Source organism: Candoia aspera, chromosome 7 (assembly GCF_035149785.1).
Source record: "Candoia aspera isolate rCanAsp1 chromosome 7, rCanAsp1.hap2, whole genome shotgun sequence".
In the NCBI taxonomy this organism is placed as follows: Eukaryota; Metazoa; Chordata; class Lepidosauria; order Squamata; family Boidae; genus Candoia; species Candoia aspera.
Genome location: NC_086159.1, coordinates 47,604,439 through 47,630,443, shown reverse-complemented (window position 1 = coordinate 47,630,443; position 26,005 = coordinate 47,604,439). Strand labels below are relative to the sequence as shown.

General features: G+C 35.7%; 1 protein-coding gene across 4 annotated transcripts in view; it reads left to right on the top strand.

Moving 5' to 3' along the window:
* Positions 1–26,005, top strand: part of MSRB3 (methionine sulfoxide reductase B3) — a 139,690-nt gene that overhangs the window by 6,222 nt on the left and 107,463 nt on the right. For 2 of the 4 annotated variants that reach the window (XR_010068356.1, XM_063309233.1), the window contains exons 2-4: positions 634–778; positions 4,060–4,186; positions 23,244–23,352. Coding sequence is in view for 3 of the 4 variants with exons in the window: in XM_063309233.1 (XP_063165303.1) it covers positions 4,111–4,186; positions 23,244–23,352 (185 nt within the window). In the remaining variant the exon portion in view is untranslated. The remainder of the gene's footprint in view (positions 1–633; positions 779–4,059; positions 4,187–23,243; positions 23,353–26,005) is intronic. The other 2 variants (XM_063309235.1, XM_063309236.1) reach the window with 2 other exon arrangements.

Genomic DNA, 26,005 nt, shown 5'->3' with positions numbered 1-26,005 from the left:
TGCAGATAACAGTGCAGCACAGAGTGACCTCAACTGGAGCTCTTTTTAGAGTGATACTCTGTTTTAAAACTAGGCATGGATTATTTTTAGTTGGGCACAGATTCCAAACAAGATCACCCACCTACAATCTGAAGTGGTATTACCTCATTCATTAAAATGTTCAGTTATCTTTCACCACAGGATGCACTCTATTTTCTGAATAATGGAAAAGAGTAAGATGATGGTAAACAACCATAAGATGATATTTCCAACATTTCAGGCAAATGCAGATAATTTCTGTTCCATATTTATACATTACAAAGAATAGGCTATTTAATTTGAAATGTTTAATTGTTTTCCCCATGGGCAAGTCAGTCAACACTTTATTCTTTGTTTTGCATTAACTGGCAAAATCTGTTTTATCTAGCTTTAGCAACACAAGCTTGCTGTTTGCATATTTTTGCATGCTAACCACTAGGTGGTAGTCTGTTCCTTGTTTAATGGAGAGAATAGCTTTAGCCCTAAATTACTAAATAAAAGCATTCTAGAACCCTCTCCTCCTGGGGCACCCAGCTTTTTAGGGGTAGAATTCATCTTTGTTCTTTGCCTAACCTGAAGAGTGACATCACTGCCTTTCTTCCTGTTGCACTGTAGTTGCTTGACTCACAGGCTTTGACACAAAGCCAGATGGCTGCAATTGGTAGGCGTGCAGGCTGCCTGGTACTACAGTTGATGAAACAGAATAGGAAGACGTTTTATGATCAGCTGCTGGAGCCCAGTAAGACTACAGCTTTGCTAGGTAATTACATTTTCACTACACACTTCTATTCCTCAAAGTGAACATACATTTTTATTTGCTTGCTTGGAATGCATAGACCTTTTTTTTATTACAGTAGTTGATAGTCTGCTACAAGAGAATGGTCTGTGCGCGTGATTAGGAAACAGAAAATCATTCTGCAGTCATTCATGCAAATGACATGTTTATTTATTTAATCCTTCTTTCAGGCTATTTGTTGTGGTGTTTACCTTTTCTTGCTTATTCTTGTCTCCACTTCTGTTTCCACAAACATTTGGGTCCTGTCCTTTGAAGTAATTTAATTGAGTAGTATTTTATTTAGAGGTACTCTAAAGTGAATTAGAAATTCAAGATATAATGACAAAATTGTAGCATGAAACAAATTGAGAGATGGAGAGTAGCACTGAAAACATAATCTTCCATGTACCATCCATTGTATTACACAATACAGAGATTTGAACCTAAGGCCACACAATCAGAAGGCCATTTCTGCAACAGATTCTTACTGTCTCTTCCCCTGAAAACTTGCCCAGAATTTTTTGAGTGAACTTCTTGAACAGCGTATACTATAGCTTGTGGTAGATGGATGGGCATCTGTACTATAGCCAATAAATTGATTTCCAGAAAATTTTAATAAGTCCAAACGGAGAACAGCAAAATAAGTAAATAAAATTTTATTTATTTATTTATTTATTCAAATTTAATTACCGCCCATCTCCCCCAAAAGAGGGACTCTTTAATTATTCCTTGCCATCAAAAAATATTCCAAGAGCAACTTGCTGGAGCCAGTCTGTTCCCAGCCAGTAATGGCAATTGTCCGCAGAAAGCAAACTGGTTGGGCTGGCTGAAAGAGATGTGATTTCAAGGTATATGGGTAACACGGTGATGTCATTATGCAAGCCCCACCTTGCATCAGTATTGTAATGCAGACACAGAAAGGAGGGGTTTGTGCTGTGATGTTATGCCGGCCATAGCCTGTCCTGTTTTGTTGCTGACACCTCTGAGCAGATGAAAGGAACTACAATTGGAATCTTTTCCTGGGCTTTGAGTATATGGATACACTAAACAGTTTCAAGTGATGGAATACACTGTGCTCTGCCCCCATTGACTGTAACCTGTACGTTGCTCAGTCTTTTAATGTATCATGCTTAGTATAGATTCTCCATGTATACTAATGGCTGGGACCAATCTACATTACAGCCACTTAAATCCCTAAAATTTCTGGTAATTAGTCAGGCCTTAGGGCAGTTTGATTTTTGAAAATCCCCAGAGTGCTCTGCATAGAACAGACATCTTGGGATCCTCCATTATCAAAGTGTGATCATCAGGGGTCAACAGCTGTCTGTCCCAGCTAAGCAACAGATAGTTTTTACTGTTGATGTTGAGACAATATAAATCTGATGTTTGAAATGAATGTTGCTATTCAGTTAGCATTTACTGATATCATTCCAGTGTTTTTTATTAACAGTCTAAAGCTTATTGTTTTGCAGCAAGTTCAGGCTGAAGATATACTCAGCTTACAGAACAATATAAGTGCATGGTAATCATAAGGCAAAGAGTTAGCTGCTTAGCTGGTGCAAGGCACTTGTTGATCCCTGGTAATCACAGCTCAATAACAGAGGATTCCTGGATGTCTGGTATAAGATCAGGTTGCTCCAAGGCTTGACTAATTGCCAGAAGATTTTAGGATTTAAGTGGCTGTGAATGGATTGGTCTCAGCCATTACTATACATGGGAAATCTACGCTACCAGTATACATTAGATGTTCTGAGAAATATGCAGGCTAAGTGGCAGTGGGGCAGAACACACAGCTTTGCTGTTTCTTTTTTTTATAACTAATTTTATTAAGGATTTTAATAACAGTAGAAAAATCTAATACAAACTAAAAGAAGAATAGAATGAAAGAATGAAAGGTGCAAAAGAAAAAAAAGCATGAAATAGAAGGAAAAAAAGAAAAGTAAGAATATAATAAAAAGTAATATATAAAGAAGTGACTTCCAACCTTCATCACAACAAGTATAAACAATTATAGCAACTTGTCACCTAACTCTTAGTTTACAGCCAATTATCTCTTCATCCCATATCTTGTCTATGGACAAATCCATAAAGCATCATCTTTTCAATCCTGGTGTCAAGAAAGTCCATTAAGATTTACCAGAAATAACAACATATCTTATTTTAACCTTGATCAAATAAACCTTGATCAAATAAACCAACTTTATATTCCTTCCTTTTACTTCTAACAGTCTTAATCTTTAGTCCATTCAAAAAATGTCATAGAATTTGATTTCATTTCTTCTTTGTCTCTTCTCACAAGATTCTTCAAAGCTTTAACAAGCCTCTTTTTTAAATCCAACATAAAAAAAAAATTATCCTGGTCACTCTCTTGGTTTATTATTGGTTTATAACAGCTTTGCTGTTTCCAGTGCCTACAAACCATATTTCTATACTGATCTAGCTTGGCCAATGGCCAACTAAAAAATTAGCAAGAGAAATGGATACTTATTTGGAAGTGCTATCTAACAGTTTTGTTGTAAATATATTTGAAACTTTGTAGTGCATTATAGTCTAAACAAACATTAAAATAGATGGGTACACCACAAGAAATTGTGTATATATTTTTTCACAATGTGCTTGCCCACCTAGATGTTTCTGATGGGTTCTCACCATTGTTGTCTTCATTGTAAAATGTTCCAAAAAATATATAAGCCAACAAGTGGTCATTACATGGAACAGCTTTAGTATGGACCCCTCATATAACTTTCTGTAGACCATTTTTATCCACTCTTCTGAGAAGTTCAATCATGTATTTATACATGTTTTCATGTATAAAGAGTTTTCTTGCCACATGCATAGTTGAAGAGGGTATTATTAAGGAATGCAACCACTTTAAGGTGCTAATTGTTTGTGTAATAGTGAGTGCCCTATTTTTTAAATGTTTGAAAGGTGGATGCAAACTAACTATAAAATAATAAATGAACGAACAAAATTCCGTATTCGGTTTCTGAACTTTTTATGTGATCATTTTAGAAGTCATCTTTGAATTGATTTTTTAAAATTGTGTGTATATGTTTGTAAGTTGCTTTATTTCGTGGGAATAATTGCAAGGATTGTTGTGCAAGGAATGAGAGGAACTCATTTAATACATGCATATTTGTATTGTATTTTTGTAAGTCTTGTATTTTTCCTTTCAGAAAAAATCATAACCATCATTTTTGCTATGAATGTATCTAACGTTTTTGAAGTTTTAATTTCATTTTCATCTTTTTTTTTCCCTTACTCAGCTCTTGCCCCTGTTCTTTGCCTCTGGTTGTGTTGGTGACGATATTACAGTGATGTCTGCATTCAACCTACTGCATTTGGTGACAAAGAACCAGCCAATGGCCCTGCAAGCCTGTGGGCTTCCCTCAGGTTGACTGGGTGCTACTTGTTGTGGCTATGCATATGGAGGTTCTCCCTAGTAGAGTAGGCATCTCTGCTACAGGAAATAATAAGCTGTGGTTTGCTAACGGATCAGCTTTTTAAAGCCAACTAAGCTGAAAGTCTTTCGAACTATATTGTACTTCACAGCTTTCTTTAACAATAATTGGTAACAGGGGTTAGCATTTTAGCTTCTGTATAGGTATTTGATACTATATACTCAAATTTGATAAATTTGACAGTATTTTTTAGTTCATAAACAAACAGGCAGTATGCTTCCTTTAAATATAACAATAGCCTTAAATAGTCTAGCATTGTATTTTTATCAAGGGATACTACTGGTGAATGGCAGTATATTTGCTCTCAGGAAATGTTCAGTGCCACTTTTAAAAGAATAATAGCAAATCTCTTGAATACAGTGATCATACAAGCTGTTGCAAATGAAGATTCTTTCCTAGAAATATGCACTAATCTAGCCCATTGTTCTTCTCTATTTCCACAAGTTTTAGTCATAATATTACCCTTCTATTTTTTAGTTCTGCAAATCAAACAACAACCTTCTTGAAATGCGAAAGATACAGATAAAGCTGTGTAAATAAATAAATAAAAACTAAAAACAATGGTGCTGTGCAACATATTCAGAATGGGTAATCCACATAGCATGTTGGCGCTTGGGAAGAACCACCCTTCCAAATGTTGATGCAGCCTCATTCCCTCATGGAAGGCTTGTCATGGTTGTTTTGGAAGCTGTCCCTCGATTTGTGTGTCTCTGAGTATGCATAGGCAACACTTCTACTTGGACTGCCAGTGAAGCAGCAGATAGTACTTTTCTACCATGTTACCCAGCTGTTGGAACTTCCAGTCAAAAGTATGGATGTAAGAGCTTACTGAAGAGTCCCTCTTTTGGGGGAGATGGGCAGTAATTAAATTTGAATAATAAATAAATAAATACTGGTGGAAGAAGAACAGGCAGTGTCCAAGCATATTTCACAGCAGCTTTTTCTGCTGAGAAAGTTCTCATCTGTTTTCTCATGCACTTTTTCTTTATGATGGAAATAGTCACAAAGGCAGAATAATCAGAGAGACTGGAATTGATAAATGACATGGCCATGAAATTGGCTTAGATCAGCACAATATATATTATTTATATATTTACAGTTTTTGAAATGGGAAATTAAGAATATATTTAACCATTTTAGTTTTAAATGACATATACACGTATATACTTTTAGATAGCTTTAGAAGTATCCATATAATATGTCCTTTTTTTCTTAAAAAAAAGATACCCCCAGCAAAGAAATAAATTTCTTGTCCCAAGTTTATCATAGTCTGCACCTTTTTGTTTTCTTCCAAATGTTATTTGAAGTGCAAACTATTTTCTCATGCCATGTACTTATAGTTATTTTAAAAAATATTTTTTTAATTGCTGGGAATTGAGCTTATAACAATGGATTTGTTTTAGTATATAAACTATGGAAATTTCAGCCTAAAAGATAGTAACTCCCAAATTCCAGTAGATGGCACTAATTAGGTATTCTTTTGCATATTACTGAAGTACTCTAATACCGAAATCTTACGGTTTGTTCAATGTTTTTTGTATTTTAGGCAGAGAATTTAATCTAGTGGTTTTAAAAATCTTGAAAAACAGCAAATTAATAAGTATCAGTAGTGTAGTGTCTTTAAAATAAGTTTTAATAGCATTAGTAAATTATTGTTTTGAGTCCTAACTTTTGTTAACTTTGTAATTTGGAAGGTAAAAATTAAATATATCTTCCTGTGATTTTTCTCTTCCCAGTAAATCTCTACTAATTTTGAATTTATGCAGAAACATACAAACATTTTCTGTAGCAGAGTGCCACATTTATATAGGATAAAAATTTACTTTGCTTTGCTGTGAGTTTGTATTGTATGAGCTGATTCATCTCTGAGAAATGTACCTTTTTCCCTTTTAACACTGTTCTTTGTTTTCATCACTTCTTGCATGTGGTAGAATGCTTCCTTTTCCTGCTGTTTAAAACTGGGAAAAAGTAGTTGCATAATTTTAATTAAATTAATCCTGAATATTTTGAAAGACATGAATGCTTCCTAACTCAAGTGTTTGTTTTCTAAATAAATATTTATAGTATTGTGTATTTAATTGGCAGAATATTTAAGTGCAGTTTGTAAAACATTTCTTGCTGTTCACAGTGAAAATTACAGTATATCTATAGGAAGGTATTGGGCATATTATGTTAATTATTTTATATATGTATTTAACATTGAATTTTGTAGCTATACAATTTAGTTATATTTAATCTATGTTATGTCCTTATCTGTGGTTTTAAAATGTTACTATTTTAAAATACGTTATTATTTATTGCATATATGTCCCACCCTTTATTAATATACTTTATGACATACAGCCATGTTAAATTGAACAATAATAAAACAAGTAAGTGGAACATCATTCTCCCCGAACCCTCCTGGCCTTCTAGAAGGCCAGTAAAACATGGATGTGCCATCAGGCTTGGGGAGCCCAAGGAAGTGTGGAGCCCATTAAATGGTTACAATATATTGTATATAGTTAGAGTGCACTCTCATCTGTCTTTTTATTATTGTATTTTTAAATGTAGCTTTTAATTTTCTTTAATGGTAGAAGACTGTTTTAACTGTGTACACCACCCAGAGTCACATGCAGGTGAGATGGGCAGCCATATAAATTTAATAAAATAAATAAATGAAGTAGCAGGAACAAACAATAAGGATAAAAAAACCAGACTTTCTACCATACTTGTATAGCAGCTCTAGATTGAATGCACCAATCTTTGTCCAATGCTGAAATGTTAGTATGTGATGCAGGTAATAACTAAATTTTACATTTTTAGTGAATTTCTCAGGGAATTGTGACATGGTTAATATTAACAATAGCTGCATATTATGTTATGGATTTTATTCATTTATGAAGAGAGCTTACTCATCTCTGTGCCTATCATAAGGCTTGCTGAACTGGATGATGTATATATTGGGATGTATATTCTGGTTGGGGAGTCTATGTGCTACATTCAGCTGGTTACTAGTGGCTAGTGCAGCTTATGGTTTTCACATGCATGAACTGATTTTCATATGAAGTATATTCTTACGTACTGTACACAAAATACCCAGGGCTGTTTATTTTTTGCTGCATGCTAAATCTAAATACTGTACTGTATGAAATATATTTATATAGATTTTGTTATATGGTATATATTTTGGATTGTATATTTCTTTAAGATACGTTCTTGTTCATGATGTTTCCAATAAGCCAAAACTCTTTATTCATTTAAAGAGCAAATGTTCATAAGCTTTAAAATATGTGTGAATCACTTTAGGGGTAAAGAGAGTAAAAAGAGTTCTAAGAGCTGTAGTGTGTCCAGGAAATCACTGAATCAAGACAATTATCTAACTGCAAAAAAATCACTAGTTATATCTGTCCTACATGGTGACCAATATGTTCCTCTGTGAACCTTTGCTATTCTTTACTAATACTTTCCTGAACATAGGATCCTCCAGTTGCATTCCCAAAACATCAAGATACCAGATTCAGCAAAACAGCATTCCTGGTTCAAGCTTTCACATAATTTTGCTCTTTTCGTTTGTATAGTTTAAATCCTCTTAAATGCTCAATATTGAATTTGAAATAATGAGTTATAACTTGCAGACATCTTACTATATAATGTAGAAAAGACCAAATATTTTGATGGACCTTTAGAATAGTGTCTAAGCAGGTTGCTGCATTTGACTGAGCTAACCACTGTTGCCCTCTGACCATAGATTTAATTTAAAACCACATGAACTTCAATACAGTAATTCTCTTCATTTCCTATACTTCCCTTACTTATATTGGATTCTATTGTAATATGTTTGATAGCTTGGTCTTTGCCTGTAAAAAAATGGTTAACCACTTGGATGGGAGACTGCCAGGGAATACTAGGGTGGTAAGATAGGCTGGGAATTGAAAAAACATTCTAGAAGGCAGTGGAAAATCACTTCTGTTTTGTTTCCCAAACCCTACATACATACATACATACATACATTTATTTTCAAATTTCTATCACCGCCCATCTCCCCCAAAAAGGATATTTGGATACATGGATATTTTTATGAAGTAATAAGGAGTCAAGTTTGACTCAAGACTTTCAGTTACTTTTTTTAAAAGAACATAAAGCAGATTCAGTAATTAGTTCATTGTTCTGATCTCTTGGGCTGTCAGGCTTAGGTGCTTGTGGGTTCTTCATTGAGTCAAGAAGTCTAGGTTGCAGTGGTTGCTCAGGTACTTGGAAGAAATTGTTGCTTATTTTCAATAGTAAATATTTAGCAATAATTATTTAGGGTTTATAACCTTGAGTGTAGTCTCAGCATATCTTTGGAAACTCTGTCTACCTCATGGCTTTTAAATTTGACCAAACTCAAATCTATATGCAAAGTCAGGATTATAAATACAGTATATGAAAAGATGTATTTTCAGCTGTCAAATCCCCTTTCCCAGGAATTTAGCAAAGAACAAGCTTCCACATTTCCCAAAGGGCCCACAAAGTGCTTTACAAATAAGAAAAACTGGAGAAAACCCAAACATTTTTCAACAAAATGATATGCCGTTCTAAAACAACATAAAATGCATTAAAATGTTTCACAGTATTAGGGCAATCTAAAAGGTTACAATTCATAATTGGCTGGATTTGTTCTTTTACTTCAAGGTTTTAGATTTTTTTTTAAAGTAAATTTTAGGTCACCAAGAACTGTAGTATAATTTCAAATAAGCATGTTTTTTTTAAATTGTTTTTTACATTTTAACTTCCTTTGCCACTGAAGACTTGGTATATTCTATTTGCCACAGCAAATGAAATATGAGAGGATAGTATCCCCCTACCCCACATTGGACTTTGCATGTTTATTCATTCATTCCTATCTGCTTTGTGCCCTGAGATAGAATAGACAATACAGAATAAAACAAATAGCCTTTTTCTAGACATGGGATATGATCAAGGGCTGTGATAACTTAAATTCTGAAGTTTATATAATAGCACTGGTGGGTATTTTAACATTGGCTTTCCAGCAGAGCAATCTTTTTTGCATTCAAATAAATAGCATAGTTTGAGGGTATAAGCTTCCACTATTTGAGTTTTTAAATTAAGAACTGAATATTATAAAGCACAAACTTCATTTATAGTTAGGAAACTATATTTATATTTAAGGTTGAGAAACCAGGATATAGAAAAATCTTACTAATTTGGAAGCAGTGGTCTTTAAAGTCTTCCATTAAAATGAGTTCTACAGAAGTAAATGTAGGCCTTAAAGCAAAATGCACTACTTTTAAAGAATGCTTAAATCAAAAGTAATGTATAGTCTAGGTGAAATAAAAATGTTTCTTTTCAGGATCTTATAATCAACAGCTAAGGTTTTGATTCTATACTATTAAGTGTTATGTGCACAGATAATGTGGTTAGTTGGTAGCGACAGCACTTAACTTTCTTACATGGAATAAAAGGGAGGAAAAAAGAAACATTTTTACTTAAATTTAAAATTACTTTTTGTGAACACTCCTTAGTAATGATTGAGGGTAAAAACGCAGAAAAGCACTCAATGATAGGAAATTGCAATTCAATACCATGTAATTTAAACCTGCCGTTTCTTTCCTTGTACTAAATGACATACAGATGGATTGCTCTGGTCATTCTACTTTGAGAATACAATTGCTTTCTTTATGAGGGTATATATCTGTTGCTAAAAAAAACTTGTAGGGCTGTAATCAAGCATAAATCCTTCAGTAACTGGGGAAAAAAGCTCATTTTGAAAAACGTTAATTGTTCAAACCAAACTGCTAGATCTTAATCTCTTAAACAACTGTACGTTTTCAGAAAAAATGACCATACATATTTATAGCCTAAAAAGTTTGAAAATGATGAAACTTAAATATTCAATATTTATTTCTGTTTATCTGTTCGTACCTTTTTACATTTGTAAATATATTGCTATGCTTCTTATTGTCTTGCCAGACTAGTCTATATTTTGTTTTTTGGTCAAATAATGAGAGGGAGAAATGCCTAAAATTAAAAAGGAATCTAAATAAGTCATCTCCTTGAATTCAAAGAGGGTTATTTTTCAGATAATATGTAAAGGATTGCAACCTTAAAAGATAAAGTTTAATAAAGAAGAGTATTTGTTCACAAGCCACATGATTAGTGAATTCATATAACATTCACATTTTAGCCAATGCAATATTGTTGAACACTTTTGAAAAACGAAGAACAAACAAGTTGCAGAACAAAAATATTTCTAGTTTTTTTAGCTATACTGCTGCCTTCATTAAATTTTCAATATTTTTAGAAATATTTATATTAAATTCATCCAGTATCTTAATAGCTTCCTGCACTGTATAAATATTACTTTGAAACTATGTTGGTATTCATTTTCATATATCAGTTAATAGTAACTGGTTCATTCTTGATTTTTATGGGGCCATGGCAGACTGAACAGCTGTGCCCACAGGCTCAGTGGACAGAACTGACAACATGGCAGTTTTTCAGGCTCAGGCAGGTTTTTCCTGAAGCCCAGGAGTGTTTTTCTGGAAAAAGGAAAACACCTGCAATCACCCCATCTGTCCTCCGGACCGCTAATTGCAGCCAGAAGATCGCAAATAGCATTCGCACTTGACTGGTAAGAGCTAGCCAGGAGGCTGGGACATCACCATTTCCAAGCCGCTCTGTAGCCTTAAAGGGACGCTAAGACTGGCTACCCCATTTCTAAATGACCCAATTTATATTTGTTTTAAGTATGCGTACCCTAAGAGAGGCTTTCTACAGCAAGGAGAAGTGGGTTCTCTTGGTACTTATCGTTATTTTTGGGATCAATTTTTTAAAAAATTCTTTTTAAATTTTAGACTTTGTTTTCCATCCAAATATTAAGGAGGATTGAGAGTAAATAATTGTCTCCCTGTTATTATTTTTGTACTAAATTTGAAGACATTAGCATTTTCCTGCACATTGAATTGGCTGTTTTGAACCTTCAGTCTTCTGTTTCTACTTTCCCTGGGGAACTGTCTGCATATCTCACTTTCACTTATGTAAACACATTTTGGATTTCTTTCATACCTTTGACTTTCATTAGTTAAGCTCCTAGGGGACGCCATAATCTACTGCTTGAGACATGGAGGATTTTAAACAAACTCTCTGACTTCCACCAAGATTTTAAACAGATTCTTTCTGATTCTTACCAAGCTTTTATGCAAAGCATTCAGGACATTGTGGAAAATATGAGGTCTAAAATGTGTTATCTGGTTGGGGATGTTGTGGATGAAACTGAGGAATTTAACAGCGACAGAAATGTTTCTTCTAAGAGTGAAATCAAGACTTCTGTTGAAATGCTGGATGAAAATCTGACAGTTGAGTTGAAGAAATTAAAGGGAGAGATTGAGTTGCAAGCCCTAAGTGAAATTGATCTTCTGGTGGAATGCCATGGAAAAGAAGGGGTTATTATGTATGGGAGGTCTCCCGAAGAGAAGTTGGAGTTTTTGAGGGGGGCAGTTGAGCTGTTCGATTTTTTTTAAGAAAAACTCTCTGTGTGCATTGTGGGGATCTCTGCATGCTGTGGTCTATTTTGAAGTGGGATAAGGGTTTAAGAATATTTACAGTATCTGGATTGCTTTTAGGGTTTGGCTGATTTCATGTATCTTTAATGATTTGTATTAAGATTATTAAGGTATAAAAAAATCAATGTCTGGTTTTGGGTTTAATATGATTAAGATAATTAAAATTGTTGTATTATCAAGTACAATGGCAGACAATTTATATGTTTTTTAGTTTGATCTTTATTATAGTAGACAGGAATGTATAGAACAGTAGTAGGAAGGAAATAATTAAATGTTATCTTTGGGGGGAAGTTGATTAGGAGGTTTATATATATATATATATTTCTTTTAATATAAGGGGAGGGAGCAACTGTATTTAGTGATTTTTATAATGTGCCAATGGAATGGTTTATAGAAATAATGTGATTTCGGTTTAATATAGAGTAAGGGATTGATTATGGAAAATTGTTGTATATTCTTGCTGTTAAAAGTCATAAGTCATCTCTTTTTGTAATTTTGAAAAATTTTCTCTTGTGTTTCTACATTTCTTTAGTTTTTTCTTTTTTCTTTTGTAGTTTTTTGTTTTTCTGTAGCTTTTATCTTTGCTTGAAACTTAATAAAATTCTTATTTAAAAAATACTAACTGGTTCATTCTCCAAATCATATTGTCTGTTTCCATTTCAGCTAGAGTGCTACATAGAATAGACCATTTCAGTTTCACATTCTGTTAGTTCTTTTCATTATGTCTGGAAAAAAATGAAAGAGCTCATCCCTAAAATATTTTGCTGAGGAGCAGATATGTATAATCCTTTTGTGTACAATATGCCTTATCTATTTACTGCTTTTTAATTGGATTTCAAAAATGCAGATTATTGTGCCTCAGAGGAAATAGCACAGAGGAATGCATCTCACCTCCTGCATATATGATCTTTAAATTGTTACTTATCAGGAGTCTACTTTGTAAGTTTCTTTCAAATTCTCTTAATCTATCTGCTGAGATATATTTTACAACATTAAATCCATATTGGGTTACATAGTAAATATGTAATTAATAAAGTTTTAAAAGAAAGTTACCTAATCAAATTGTGAGCATCAATAGTAATGACTCACTTTACATTCCTTTATCAGTTCAATTGGATAAAAATATGCTTTCTAAAATCTAACTTTTCAATAGTTCTTATGTTTAACTGTGATATTTCTAGAAGAATTTGTTTTGGTTTTTTCTAGAAATGTCGGTATTGTTATAGAATTAAGGATAGTTACACATGTTCTTAAGTAACTACATTCCATTTTGTTTTAACTCTTTAAAATCAGTATACACTTTACTAAGCACCAGAATTCTTAGTCTCTTATTTCAGTCCCTAATTTCTTAGCTGAATTTTCTGAATTCATGACTATCATATTCATTGCCCTTATATCCAGCAATTTTGCCCCAGTTTTGTACCTGTATTGTAGCCTTCACAATATTTGCCCCAAATGTATTTGACTTGTATGCCATCGAACTTAAGCAAACATTTGGTGGTTATAACCATAATCATAATTCAGCAAAATTGTTGTTGTTTATTCATTTAGTCGCTTCCGACTCTTCGTGACTTCATGGACCAGCCCACGCCAGAGCTTCCTGTCGGTCGTCAACACCCCCAGCTCCCCCAGGGACGAGTCCGTCACCTCTAGAATATCATCCATCCACCTTGCCCTTGGTCGGCCCCTCTTCCTTTTGCCCTCCACTCTCCCTAGCATCAGCATCTTCTCCAGGGTGTCCTGTCTTCTCATTATGTGGCCAAAGTATTCAGTTTTGCCTTGAATATCATTCCCTCAAGTGAGCAGTCTGGCTTTATTTCCTGGAGGATGGACTGGTTGGATCTTCTTGCAGTCCAAGGCACTCTCAGAATTTTCCTCCAACACCACAGTTCAAAAGCATCGATCTTCCTTCGCTCAGCCTTCCTTATGGTCCAGCTCTCGCAGCCATATGTTACTACAGGGAACACCATTGCTTTAACTATGCGGGCCTTTGTTGTCAGTGTGATGTCTCTGCTCTTAACTATTTTATCGAGATTTGTCATTGCTCTTCTCCCAAGGATTAAGCGTCTTCTGATTTCCTGACTGCAGTCAGCATCTGCAGTAATCTTTGCACCTAGGAATACAAAGTCTTTCACTGCTTCTACATTTTCTCCCTCTATTTGCCAGTTATCAATCAAGCTGGTTGCCATAATCTTGCTTTTTTTGAGGTTTAGCTGCAAACCAGCTTTTGCATTTTCTTCTTTCACCTTCATCATAAGGCTCCTCAGTTCCTCTTCACTTTCAGCCATCAAAGTGGTATCATCTGCATATCTGAGATTGTTAATGTTTCTTCCAGTGATTTTAACTCCAGCCTTGGATTCCTCAAGCCCATCATGTCGCATGATGTGTTCTGCATACAAGTTGAATAGGTAGGGTGAGAGTATACAGCCCTGCCGTACTCCATTCCCAATCTTAAACCAGTCCGTTGTTCCGTGGTCTGTTCTTACTGTTGCTACTTGGTCGTTATACAGATTCTTCAGGAGGCATACAAGATGACTTGGTATCCCCATACCACTAAGAACTTGCCACAATTTGTTATGGTCCACACAGTCAAAGGCTTTAGAATAGTCAATCAAACAGAAATAGATGTTTTTCTGAAACTCCCTGGCTTTTTCCATTATCCAGCGGACATTGGCAATTTGGTCTCTAGTTCCTCTGCCTTTTCTAAACCCAGCTTGTACATCTGGCAATTCTCGCTCCATGAACTGCTGAAGTCTACCTTGCAGGATCTTGAGCATTACCTTACTGGCATGTGAAATGAGTGCCACTGTTCGATAGTTTGAACATTCTTTAGTGTTTCCCCTTTTTGGTATGGGGATATAAGTTGATTTTTTCCAATCTGATGGCCATTCTTGTGTTTTCCAAATTTGCTGGCATATAGCATGCATTACCTTGACAGCATCATCTTGCAAGATTTTGAACAGTTCAGCTGGGATGCTGTCGTCTCCTGCTGCCTTGTTATTAGCAATGCTTCTTAAGGCCCACTCAACCTCACTCTTCAGGATGTCTGGCTCTAGCTCACTGACCACACCGTCAAAGCTATCCCCGATATTGTTATCCTTCCTATACAGGTCTTCTGTATATTCTTGCCACCTTTTCTTGATCTCTTCTTCTTCTGTTAGGTCCTTGCCATCTTTGTTTTTGATCATACCCATCTTTGCCTGGAATTTACCTCCAATTTTTCTAATTTTCTGGAAGAGGTCTCTTGTCCTTCCTATTCTATTGTCTTCTTCCACTTCCGCGCATTGCTTGTTTAAAAATAATTCCTTATCTCTTCTGGCTAACCTCTGGAATTTTGCATTTAATTGGGCATATCTCCCCCTATCACTGTTGCCTTTTGCTTTCCTTCTTTCTTGGGCTACTTCTAGTGTCTCAGCAGACAGCCATTTTGCCTTCTTGGTTTTCTCTTTCTTTGGGATGTATTTTGTTGCCGCCTCCTGAACAATGCTGCCAACTTCTGTCCAGAGTTCTTCCGGGACCTTATCTACTAAGTCCAGTCCCTTAAATCTATTCTTCACCTCCACTGCATATTCCTTAGGAATATTAGTGAGCTCATATCTAGCTGATCTGTGGGTCTTCCCTAATCTCTTTAGTCTGATCCTAAATTGTGCAAGAAGAAGTTCATGATCTGAACTACAGTCAGCTCCAGGCCTTGTTTTTACTGACTGTACAGATGTCCGCCACCTTTGGCTGCAAAGGATGTAATCAATCTGATTTCGGTGTTGTCCATCTGGTGAAGTCCATGTATAAAGCCGTCTCTTAGGTTGTTGGAAGAGAGTGTTTGTTATGCAGAGTGAATTGTCTTGGCAAAATTCTATCAGCCTATGTCCTGCTTCATTTTGTTCTCCCAGGCCATACTTACCTGTAATTCGAGGTGTCATTTGACTGCCCACCTTAGCATTCCAGTCTCCTGTGATGAAAATAACATCTCTTTTAGGCGTGTTGTCCAGTAGGTGCTGCAGATCCTCATAGAACTGCTCTACTTCAGCTTCTTCAGCATTTGTGGTTGGGGCGTATATTTGGATCACTGTGATGTTAGATGGCTTGCCCTGAATTCGAATTGAGATCATTCTGTCGTTTTTTGGGTTGTATCCAAGCACTGCTTTAGCCACTTGACTATTAATTATGAAGGCTACTCCATTTCTTCTGTGGTCCTCTTGTCCACAGTAGTAGATCTGGTGGTCATTTGATGTGAAGTGGCCCATTCCAGTCCATTTCAGTTCACTGACGCCCAGAATGTCTATCTTTAATCTTGACATCTCACCAATAACCACATCCAATTTGCCCTGGCTCATAGATCTTACATTCCAGGTTCCAATGGTGTGTTGATCCTTAGAACATCGGATTCGCCGTTCACCACCAGCACCGTCGGCCGCTAGCTGTCCTTTCGGCTTTGAGCTAGCTGTGTCATCACGTCTGGGGCTAGTTGAGCTCATCCTCTGTTCCTCCCCAGTAGCATTTTGACCATCTTCTGACCTGGGGGTCTCATCTTCCGATGGTATACCAACATATCTCTGGTTGTACTGATCCATTTAGTTTTCACGGCAAGAATACTGGGGTGGGTTGCCATTACCTTCCCCAGGGATCGCATTTAGTCTGACCTCTCTGTCATGACCTTCCCGTCTTGGGTGGCCCTTCACAGTTTAGCTCATGGCATCATTGAGGTGCTCAAGCTCCAGCACCACGACAAGGTAACGATCCTTTGCTGAAGTCAGCAAAATAGAAATTGTAATAATTAAAATATAAACAGTAATATAAATCAGCTACATGGCGCAATAACAAGATATGCAAAATCACAGGAAGTTGATGTTCCATCAGTCTTCAGAAGAGCTGTTTTAACCACCTCCTGAGAGAGAATCAGAGAAGAGGCTAACTTAATAACTAGGGGAGGCTGTTCCAGATAACTGATACTCTCAGCAGAAACATTCTGGTTGGAGATGGTGGTCCCTCAGTGCCAAGCCACAAAAGGCTTAATAAACTAAAGCCAGTATTTTGAAATGCACCAAGAAACATACTATACTATGTGTCACATTATTAAGTCAGTGAGTGCCAACTAACTATCATGCCGCTGCATTTTTCAGTTCCCAGGTAGTCTTTTTCCTAATAACCCTTGAGTTATTATTAATCCTTTCTCACAATGTTGACTCTTCTTGAACTTCCAAAATATCCCCTTATCCTACCATCCTGGTTTTCATGATTTTTGTCCTAACTTAGATTGAATAATGTTGTTTTATCATAGAAATAAATTATATAAGTTCCTAATAAATCAGAAATCTATTAAATCTGTAAGAAGTACCATTTATTGTGCTCTTCTAGAGAAAAAAAAGGAAATAGTTGATAAGGAAAATGAAAAAAATACTAATACTAATCTTTCCCAATAGTAATGCTTAGTTAAATGTTTCCATTAGAGTAGTGGTTTCTCATTTTCTTTTTAAAAAGGCTAAAAATGCTCCCAGGCCTAGTTCAAATCCTGGTGGACACATGAAACACATCTTGACAAAAGCACATCAATGATTTGCCATTTCCTTTTCCAGAATAGTTTTTCCAGTTTTTTTTTCCCCCCACGTAGCCTACAGCCCTGGAATTCCCTGGCATCCTCCCATCCCAGGACCAACCAACCAACCAACTTTACCAGCCATGTTTAGGTTAAGTTAGAGCCAGCCACCTGCTGAGACACTAATATTAACTTGAACAAAATATTTGCATCTCTTCATAAATTATTCCTTCATATTGCTACCTGCGTTTATATAAAATGCAAATAAGAGGTTCCAGCTAAATGGTTTATATTTGCAAAGCTGTTTCTTAGTTAAGCAACTAATGTAAGATTATTTTCTTTTACTGCAAGCCTATATATACTCAGGAGTAAGTTTCACCATGTTGAATTGAGTTTACTCCCAAGTGAATGGCAGTAGGTTTTCAGCCTCCATCTCTTTCAAGCTGCAGATAATCCTTTTGATATAAAAAAGTCAGTGTATGTATGCATGATGAGAGTGAAATATTTTTATCTTAACCATAAATAAGAATATAAGAATCATATTGGATCAGAACTGGAACAAAGGCCTACCTCTAGCCAGCATTCATTTTAGCCTATGAGAAAACTACAAGGAGGTCATGAACAGTACCACACTCCTGTTCTTTTGCAGCCACTGATATGAAAAGGCATACTTTCTGAGGGTAAGCTATATAACCATCGAAGTTGGAGGCATGGCCTACATCTTGGCTTAGCAATTTGAGAGCTTAATTCCATAATTTCTGTGTGACTTAATAGCTGTTGGAGTACCTTGTGGCAGTAAACTGGGATGCACACATGCATGCACATACAGGTTCTTGCAGTGTATGTTGAGATGTCTGCTGCTTTCCAAAGTCATGTAACGCACTAGTGAATTACTAGTTTTCAGGTAAACTGTTCTGTGGTTGCAACATATTTTACAGAAGTCAGAGTGATATTGCAGCCAGTCTTAACTGTTTCTTATCTGCAGATACTGCCATTAATTTCCATTTCCTTTTTTAAAATAAATTTCTAATTAAAAGTTTTACAAAGCACATAAAACTAATACAATTAATAAAAGAGTAGAAGCAGGAAAGAAAGAAAAGAAAGAAGCTTCTAATTTTCTTTGCAGCAAATGTAAGTACAATTACAAAGTTATCCCTTATTCTATGATTACAAAAAAGCTCACTTTTTTCTATTATCCATTTTTTTTCCTAATCATCAAAACCACAAATCATAAGTGATTTTTTTTCCATTTCATGCAAAAAGTCTGTAAGGGATTTCCAGTCAACCATAAATGTAGATATTGTTTCTTTCTCTAATCAAAGAATTTAGCCAATTCTCTCAAGTTCCACCACCTTCACCAACCATTCCTTCATAGTAGGTTTTGTTGATCCTTTCCACTTTTCAGCATATAACAGACTCACAGAAGTTGTCATATATAAAAACAAAGTTCCATTTTTCTAGTTGCTTGTCCATTAGTCCCAAAAGAAAAGTCTCTAGTTTCAGGTGTACTTTAACCTTTAAAACCTTCCGGAACCAGAATTTCGGTTGCTAAGCAAAGTGCTCATTAAGGGAATCTGACCCATCTTATGACCTTTTTTTGCAGTGTCATTAAGTGAATCACTGCAGGTGTTAAGCAAACCATGTCATTAAGCGAATCACATGGTCCCCCATTGATTTTGGTTGCCAGAAGCCAACTGGGAAGGTAGAAAATGGTGATCACATGACCACAGTATGCTGTAATGGTCATAAATGTGAACCAGTTGCCAAGCGCCCAAATCGTGATCATGTGACTGCAGGGACACGGCAATGGTAACAAGTGTGAGGACTGATTGCAAGTTGGTTTTTTCAGCACTGTCGTATATCCGAACCATCTGAACTAAACGAATGGTCATTAAGCAAGGGCTACCTGTAATGCATGTATTTGTATCCAAATTTTTTTGGCTTTTTTACATGTCCACCAAACATGATAAAATGTCCCTTCATGTTGTTCACGTTTCCAGCAAAGATTAGAAATACCTTTATACATTCTAGACAATTTCTCTGGAGACAAATACCTTTTTGGGGGAGATGAGCAGTAGCAAAATTTGAATAATAAATAAATAAATAAATTTATAAACAAATTCTTTAAGGCTAGAACATAATGTAAATTTCAGTCCTTTCAACCACATATTCCCATTGGTCCATTTGTACATTATAGCCAAAATTTTTAGCCCATTCTATCAAACATTCTTTTACTTGTTCTTCTGTCTCATATTTCAGCAAAAGTTTATACATTTTAGCAATAACATGTACAGCATTAGTACATAATTCTATTTCAAACTCTTTCTTTGTTCAAAACCATAAAATTTTTGATCCACTTTAAACCTTTCTGTTAATTATACATAAGAAGACCATTGGCAAATCTCTTGATTTCATTTTATAGTCCCCTTGAGAAAATTCTAGTACATCTCGGTAGGTTAACCATTTATGTTTACTTATCATTTCTCGTCTATAAAATGCTTACGCTGAAAGCCATAAAGGTGTTTTCAGGCAAAACCTGAGTTTATATTTATTCCATACTCTAAGAATAGCCTGTCTAACATAGTGATTTTTAAAATCTACATTCACCTTAGTTTTATCATACCATAGAGATCCATGCCACCCAAATCTCAAATCATGACCTTCTAAATCAAGTAACCTATATCTTAACAACACCTACTCTTTCATCCAAGCTAAACAGCAAGCAGCAAAATATAGTTTCAAATCTGGTAAGCCCAATCCTCCTCTCTTCTTCATATCTTGTAGTACCTTTATGTAACTGGTTTTTCCCCCTTGCCATACGAATTTAGATATATCCTCCTGTCATTGTTTAAATGGTACATCAGTTGTCAAAACAGGTGTTGTCTGAAACAAAAATAACATTCTCGGTAAAACATCTTAATCACAGGAATTCTCCCCAGCAGTGACAATTGTACTTTGTCCCATCTTGACATATCTTTTTTAATTTCATTCCATGTCTTAACATAATTGTTTTGAAATAATATACAGTTCATGTTTATCATAGTTATACCCAAATATTTTACCTTCTTCACAACCTTAAAACCTGTTTTATTCACCAGTTCTGTTTGGTCTTGTAACTTTCATATTTTTTGTTAACATCTTTGTCTTCTGTTTATTAATCTTGAAGCCTGCTAATGCCCCCAATTCTTTTAATTTACTCAGTTGCTTCCTGGGGGAAATGGCAGCCTGATATTCTCCAAAGTGCAGAGAGCTGCATCTTTGAAAGCTGGCTGAAAAGTGATTTCTGGCCAGCTTTTATCTCCCTGGATCAAAGGGAGATTGAGAGATTAACCACGTGTGTTCTGAATGGCAGTTCCTTCTGATTAAACTGCAGAAACAGAAAAGTTTTTGCAGCTAGATTGGAAGTTGAGCTGCTGGGAGCCCTGGACTTTCATCAACGCTCCTAACTGCAGTGGAACCTTTACAGACTTTACAGCCTTGCTCTCCCCATCTCTTAATCACTTTAAGAAGTAATAAATTACAGCTGAAGGGAGATTGCCTTTTGCAGCAAAGATAAGACTCCTTGCAGTGAATTAAATCTTCTTTCCAGCTTACAAAAATACAAGAGAGATTTTGATTTAAAGATTCAAGACTTATTGGCAAAAAGCTCAATTAAGAGAAGATCTAAGAAAGTTTCAAACAGCTAAGGGGACAGTCTTTATTTTTTATCCTGCTATTTTTATTTTTACTATTTTTACTTTTGTCAAAAAGACTCTGATACAATAAATTACTAAATTAGTTAAAGTGACTGGCTCGGTGTGGGATTGTTTGTTAACTATCTTTAAAGTTCTGCACAACAAAAGATAAGGCAAAGACTCAGACTGTGACGCTTAGTTACCATGGTAACATGATGTCTGTCCTGGTTGCAAGGAGAGAGGCTTGTCTTTTTCTATTTTGTCTGTCTGGGACATTTTTGCTTTTGGATTAAAAATGACTACTAAAAAAGTGAGAGAGGGCAGAAGAGGCTCATTAGAACAACCTGCAATTACAAAAGATGTACTTCAGAATTTTTTTCAATAAATGGTAGATAAATTTGATGAGTCTTTTTATTATTTTGTGCCTTCAAGTCATTGCTGACTACTGGTGACTGCCTGGACTAGTCACTGCAGTTTTCTTAGCAAGATTTCAGAAGTGGTTTGCCATTGCCTTGTTTCTAGGGCTGAGAGAGAGTGATTGGCCTAAAGTCAATTTTAAAATGGTTCCTGGTTTAAAACACGTGTGTATAATCTCTTAATGAAATGAATATATGAAGCCCTTAAGACCTGGCTATTCCCCCAGGCATTAAGGGTCAGTCAAGTGGGAGTCCCCCCTGAGGTGGTTTTTTTGAGTGCCCAGTTGCCATTTTACATTTTGTATTTATATGTTGCTTGTTTGTTGTTAGATAGTTTTCTTTGTTTTTTTTCTTGTTGATTCATTGTGTTTTGATGTTGTACGCCACCCAGAATCACAAGGTCTGAGTTGGGTGGCCTTATAAACAAACAAATAAATAAATCTTTTTTTTTTTTACAGCTAGATGTAGGTATGTTCTCATGCTGCTTAGACATATCTTCCTGGTCTCTTTCTCTCTGGCTTTACAAGAGAATGTTCCTGCTTAGGCTGTCCCACAAATTTCAGTGGCACATAGCTAAGTCACTTTCATGTCAGAAACCTGAAATTGTTCCCTGATGATTCAGGGACATACTGTCTCCTTGTCCTTTACAGTAGAGTTGTGTAACTTGAGCCCTGGGTCCAAAAGTCTTGGTAAGATCCCAGCTCTTTTCCAACATTGCTACTGAGCTGTAATTCTTAATCTGACAGAAGAAGAAAATGATTACACACATAGGGTATAATTAAGTTAGATACAGTTAAAGGTAAAGGTTTCCCTTGACGTAAAGTCCAGTCGTGTCCGACTCTAGGGGGCGGTGCTCATCTCCGTTTCAAAGCCTTGGAGCCGGCGTTGTCCATAGGACACTTCCGGGTCATGTGGCCAGCATGACTCACGGAACGCCGTTACCTTCCCGCCGAAGCGGTACCAATTAATCTACTCACATTTGCATGTTTTCGAACTGCTTGGTGTGCAGGAGCTGGGACGAGCAACGGGAGCTCACCCCGCCGCGCGGTTTTGAACCGCCGACCTTCCGATCGACAGCTCAGCGGTTTAACCCGCAGCGCCACCGCGTCCCCATTTAGATACAGTTAATACTACTTAAATTTAATTTAAATGAAATGAGTTATTTGTCTTAGCATAGTCTACTTTTTTGAAGCATGACTCACAGCCACAACACTCAAATCAAAATATATTCCTCAACCTGAAAAAACCTGTGCATTAGGTGGATGTGGTTTCTAAGAAAAATAAGTATCTGAATAATTCCATGGTCTTTTCGCAGCTATAATTTTTAAAGTGCAAGACAATTTTAAAACATGCTTCAAAATTAACAATTGTTGGCTAGATTTTCAAGTTACCCTAACTTCTAGTTAAACGTAATATGCCCTTTACCTTTTAACTATTTACAGATGTCTTATAGGGTTGTAATCCTAAAATGTATTTATTGAGAAGTCCTAAGGAAAACAAAATTAGGCTCTGGATTCTACCTCCTTGCAAAGGATAATGTGACTGTCAGACCTCACAAATGTTTGTGACATTTCTGCATAGTTAAAGCTTTGGCTGCCTCACATTCTTTTCACGTGGAGTCACCTGCTTGTGTATGACAGCCTTCTGAAGGTTGGATTTGAAAGAACGATCTGCTGAGCCTCTCTAATGCATTAGGATGCAGTCTAGCCATTGGAAAAGTGAATGTACAGTTTGTAGAAGCTGTGCTTTGGCTGGCACCCAAAGCAATGATTCAAAATTTTAAATTGAAAAATGCCTTCTTCCATATTCTATCCTTCTGCAGGGTCACGTAGGGAAAAAAAGGACTATAAAGTGGTCTTTTCCCAGGAAGAACTGAGAAAGCGGCTGACACCCTTGCAGTACCATGTTACTCAGGAGAAGGGAACTGAAAGGTAAGGCAAGGGGCCGGAAGGGGGTCAAAAACAAGGTGATGCTCCTTCTCTTGCACTTTGTTGTAATTTTTTCTCCAGTGGTTTCAAGTAATTCTGTGCTTGTTTACTAACCTGAATAAACATTCACTGAATAGACAGAAATTTGTAGCGTGGGCAATTTGATAAATATAAATTGGATACCATTCTGTCTCTTGGCTGTGTTTATTGTCTGCTTTCATTTTACTACAATATTTGTGTAAATAACACAGGTCACTTTTGTTTTAGGGGAAGAGATTTGAACTGTAAGGGAAATAACCTTTAAGGCTGTATTTTTGAAGGTGGTCATTGTAAATATCAAGGAAAAAGAAAGTGGCATAGTTTTGTTTTGTTTTTTCATTCCATTCCATTCCAGTTTTGTTTCTTTTCTTTGAAACTCATAGGTAGAAAATATTAATTGGGTCCTTAAGCAACCTTTATATGCTGGCAGAAAGTAAGGTGAAAGAAAAAGGCTATGATTCTTTTCCAAGGATCAAATAGTGAATGTAGTTTCTTTCACCTGATTCATGAAAAATAGATATCTCTGCTAAAGTGGTTTTGTGTGGGGGTGACTTGTCCTTACCAAGGAGGGTAAAACCTGATCTTGCATTTGATTCAGTAAGCTTAATAATGCAACTGTACTTCCATTTTCAAGCCACAGTTAAGTCACAATATTCTATTTTTAACTAGGCTTGCTGAAGGGAGATCACTTGGTACTAAAGCTCCCTATACCTCTAGCCATGGACTACTGCTCATGTGCTCTCCAGTACAGGAGGCTTCAGCCAAGTCATTTTCTGTTGTGTACAAGATTAGCACAATGATGTAGTACATGCAAACAATAAGATATTTGGTTACTTGAAATAACTATAAAAAAGGCACCCATAAAAAGAATTGAAAGGATAATAAAAACAAGCTGCAAAGCACTTAGATTTTTTTGTTGGAGGATCACAGCTGTTTTGTATTAGAAGAATGACCTCCTAGCCTTTCAGATGGTTAACTTAGAAAAATATTCTCTTAAAGCAGTAATGCTGTTTTTGAAATAAAAAATTCCTAACTTTCACCCAGCTTGGAATTCAGCTTCCCTCCCTCTCCAACATTTCAAATTGATTCTTTAGGTAGTTGTGTATACTGTCTTATTACATGGATCTTGCATTACTGTATTATTTGATAATCAGGTATCAGACAAATACCAAAAGAATAAAAATTTAGTGATAAAAATAAGCTTTATGTGTTTCTAGCTATAATTATGATTTATGATGGTCTTTTCCCTGAAGATTTAGTGGTTTAGTTCAGGTCTTTTCCCTGAAGAAAAGAAAGAACAAAGAAAGTTTCGTCTGTGCTGGCTGTGTTCAATTTATTTTTTATTCAGTTTTGTTTATCTATTATTTTTATGTTATGTAAGTCTGATTAATGATCAAAATAAAGTATTTACTTTGGTTTAATGTAAAGGATCAGTAAATAAAGTATGTTGCTAAAAATGTTCTTAGGATTTTAAAAATTTATTTTAATCACCTTAATGTACAGGTGGAAATTAAAAAAACTTAATTGAAAATGTGTTGAAGAAAAGCTTCTTTATTAGGAGCCATGTATGTTTAGATTTTAATAAGAAAGCTTATAGTGAATGGGAAGAAACCTCATCCTCAAAGATTCAGATGTGGAGCAGTTAAAGGATAATCTATATTTCAGCTGTCAAATCTAATCTATCAATCTAAATAGTAGGTAGATACAATGAAAGCTTGAGAAAAATCAAGTTCTAAAGAACCAATTGGGAATGGGAAGATTCCCCTCTCAGATGGACTTTTAAAAAGAGGCAATCTCATTTTGTCTGTCTTCTGTGCTTTTTTTTTTTCCTCACAGGTAGAAGAATTAGAGCCAGGAAAGCAGAAAGTCCAGTACCCAGAAATCTAAGATTAGGGATCCAGGAAAAATTATAGCAAAATAGGGGATAGTTGCATGAGATCCATATTAGTATATTTTTAAAGTTATTTCATGGAAAATTATTTGAGATCAATGTCTTGATTATATTTTGTTCTATTTGTTCTGCCTGTGAATGTGAATATTATTCCTTGGAAGCAGCTGCTGAAATAAAACTTGCAGAGTTGTGGTTTTCTTTTTTTCCCTTTGGGCTTTCAACTCCAGGTTCAGTTCCTTAACTTTGATATCTATAATTTAGGGTTGAATTTCTATTGAATAAGCACTGTCATTTTGAAAGGATTTTAACCATAGTGCATACATCTCCTACAGTACTTTGTCAGTCTATGAAGAGAAAGAAAAACAGAAGGAGGAGGTTATCACTTCACCTAATTCTGAGTAATTCAGTGCCAGAGAGGATTTGGGGGTGGGGGAGAAGAGAGATTGATGACAGTGTTTACCAAATAGGCCTTTGGGAGTGGGGGAGAAGGAATTAAGGATCCCCTTGCTCAAGGAAGCCAGAGGGGCCAGCCCATCACATCCCATTACAATGCTTTAGTCTGTTTTTTAAATAAAGAGCAGTAATACATCATTTAAGTGTAAATTATTGTATAAAATACATTGTTTAAAAATGTAAGACTATTTCAGTGCTAGTACAATTAGAACTGCTGACTTGTTGAAATACTAAGCTGATAAATGGCAGAAGAGCAGGTAGTTGAATGTATGT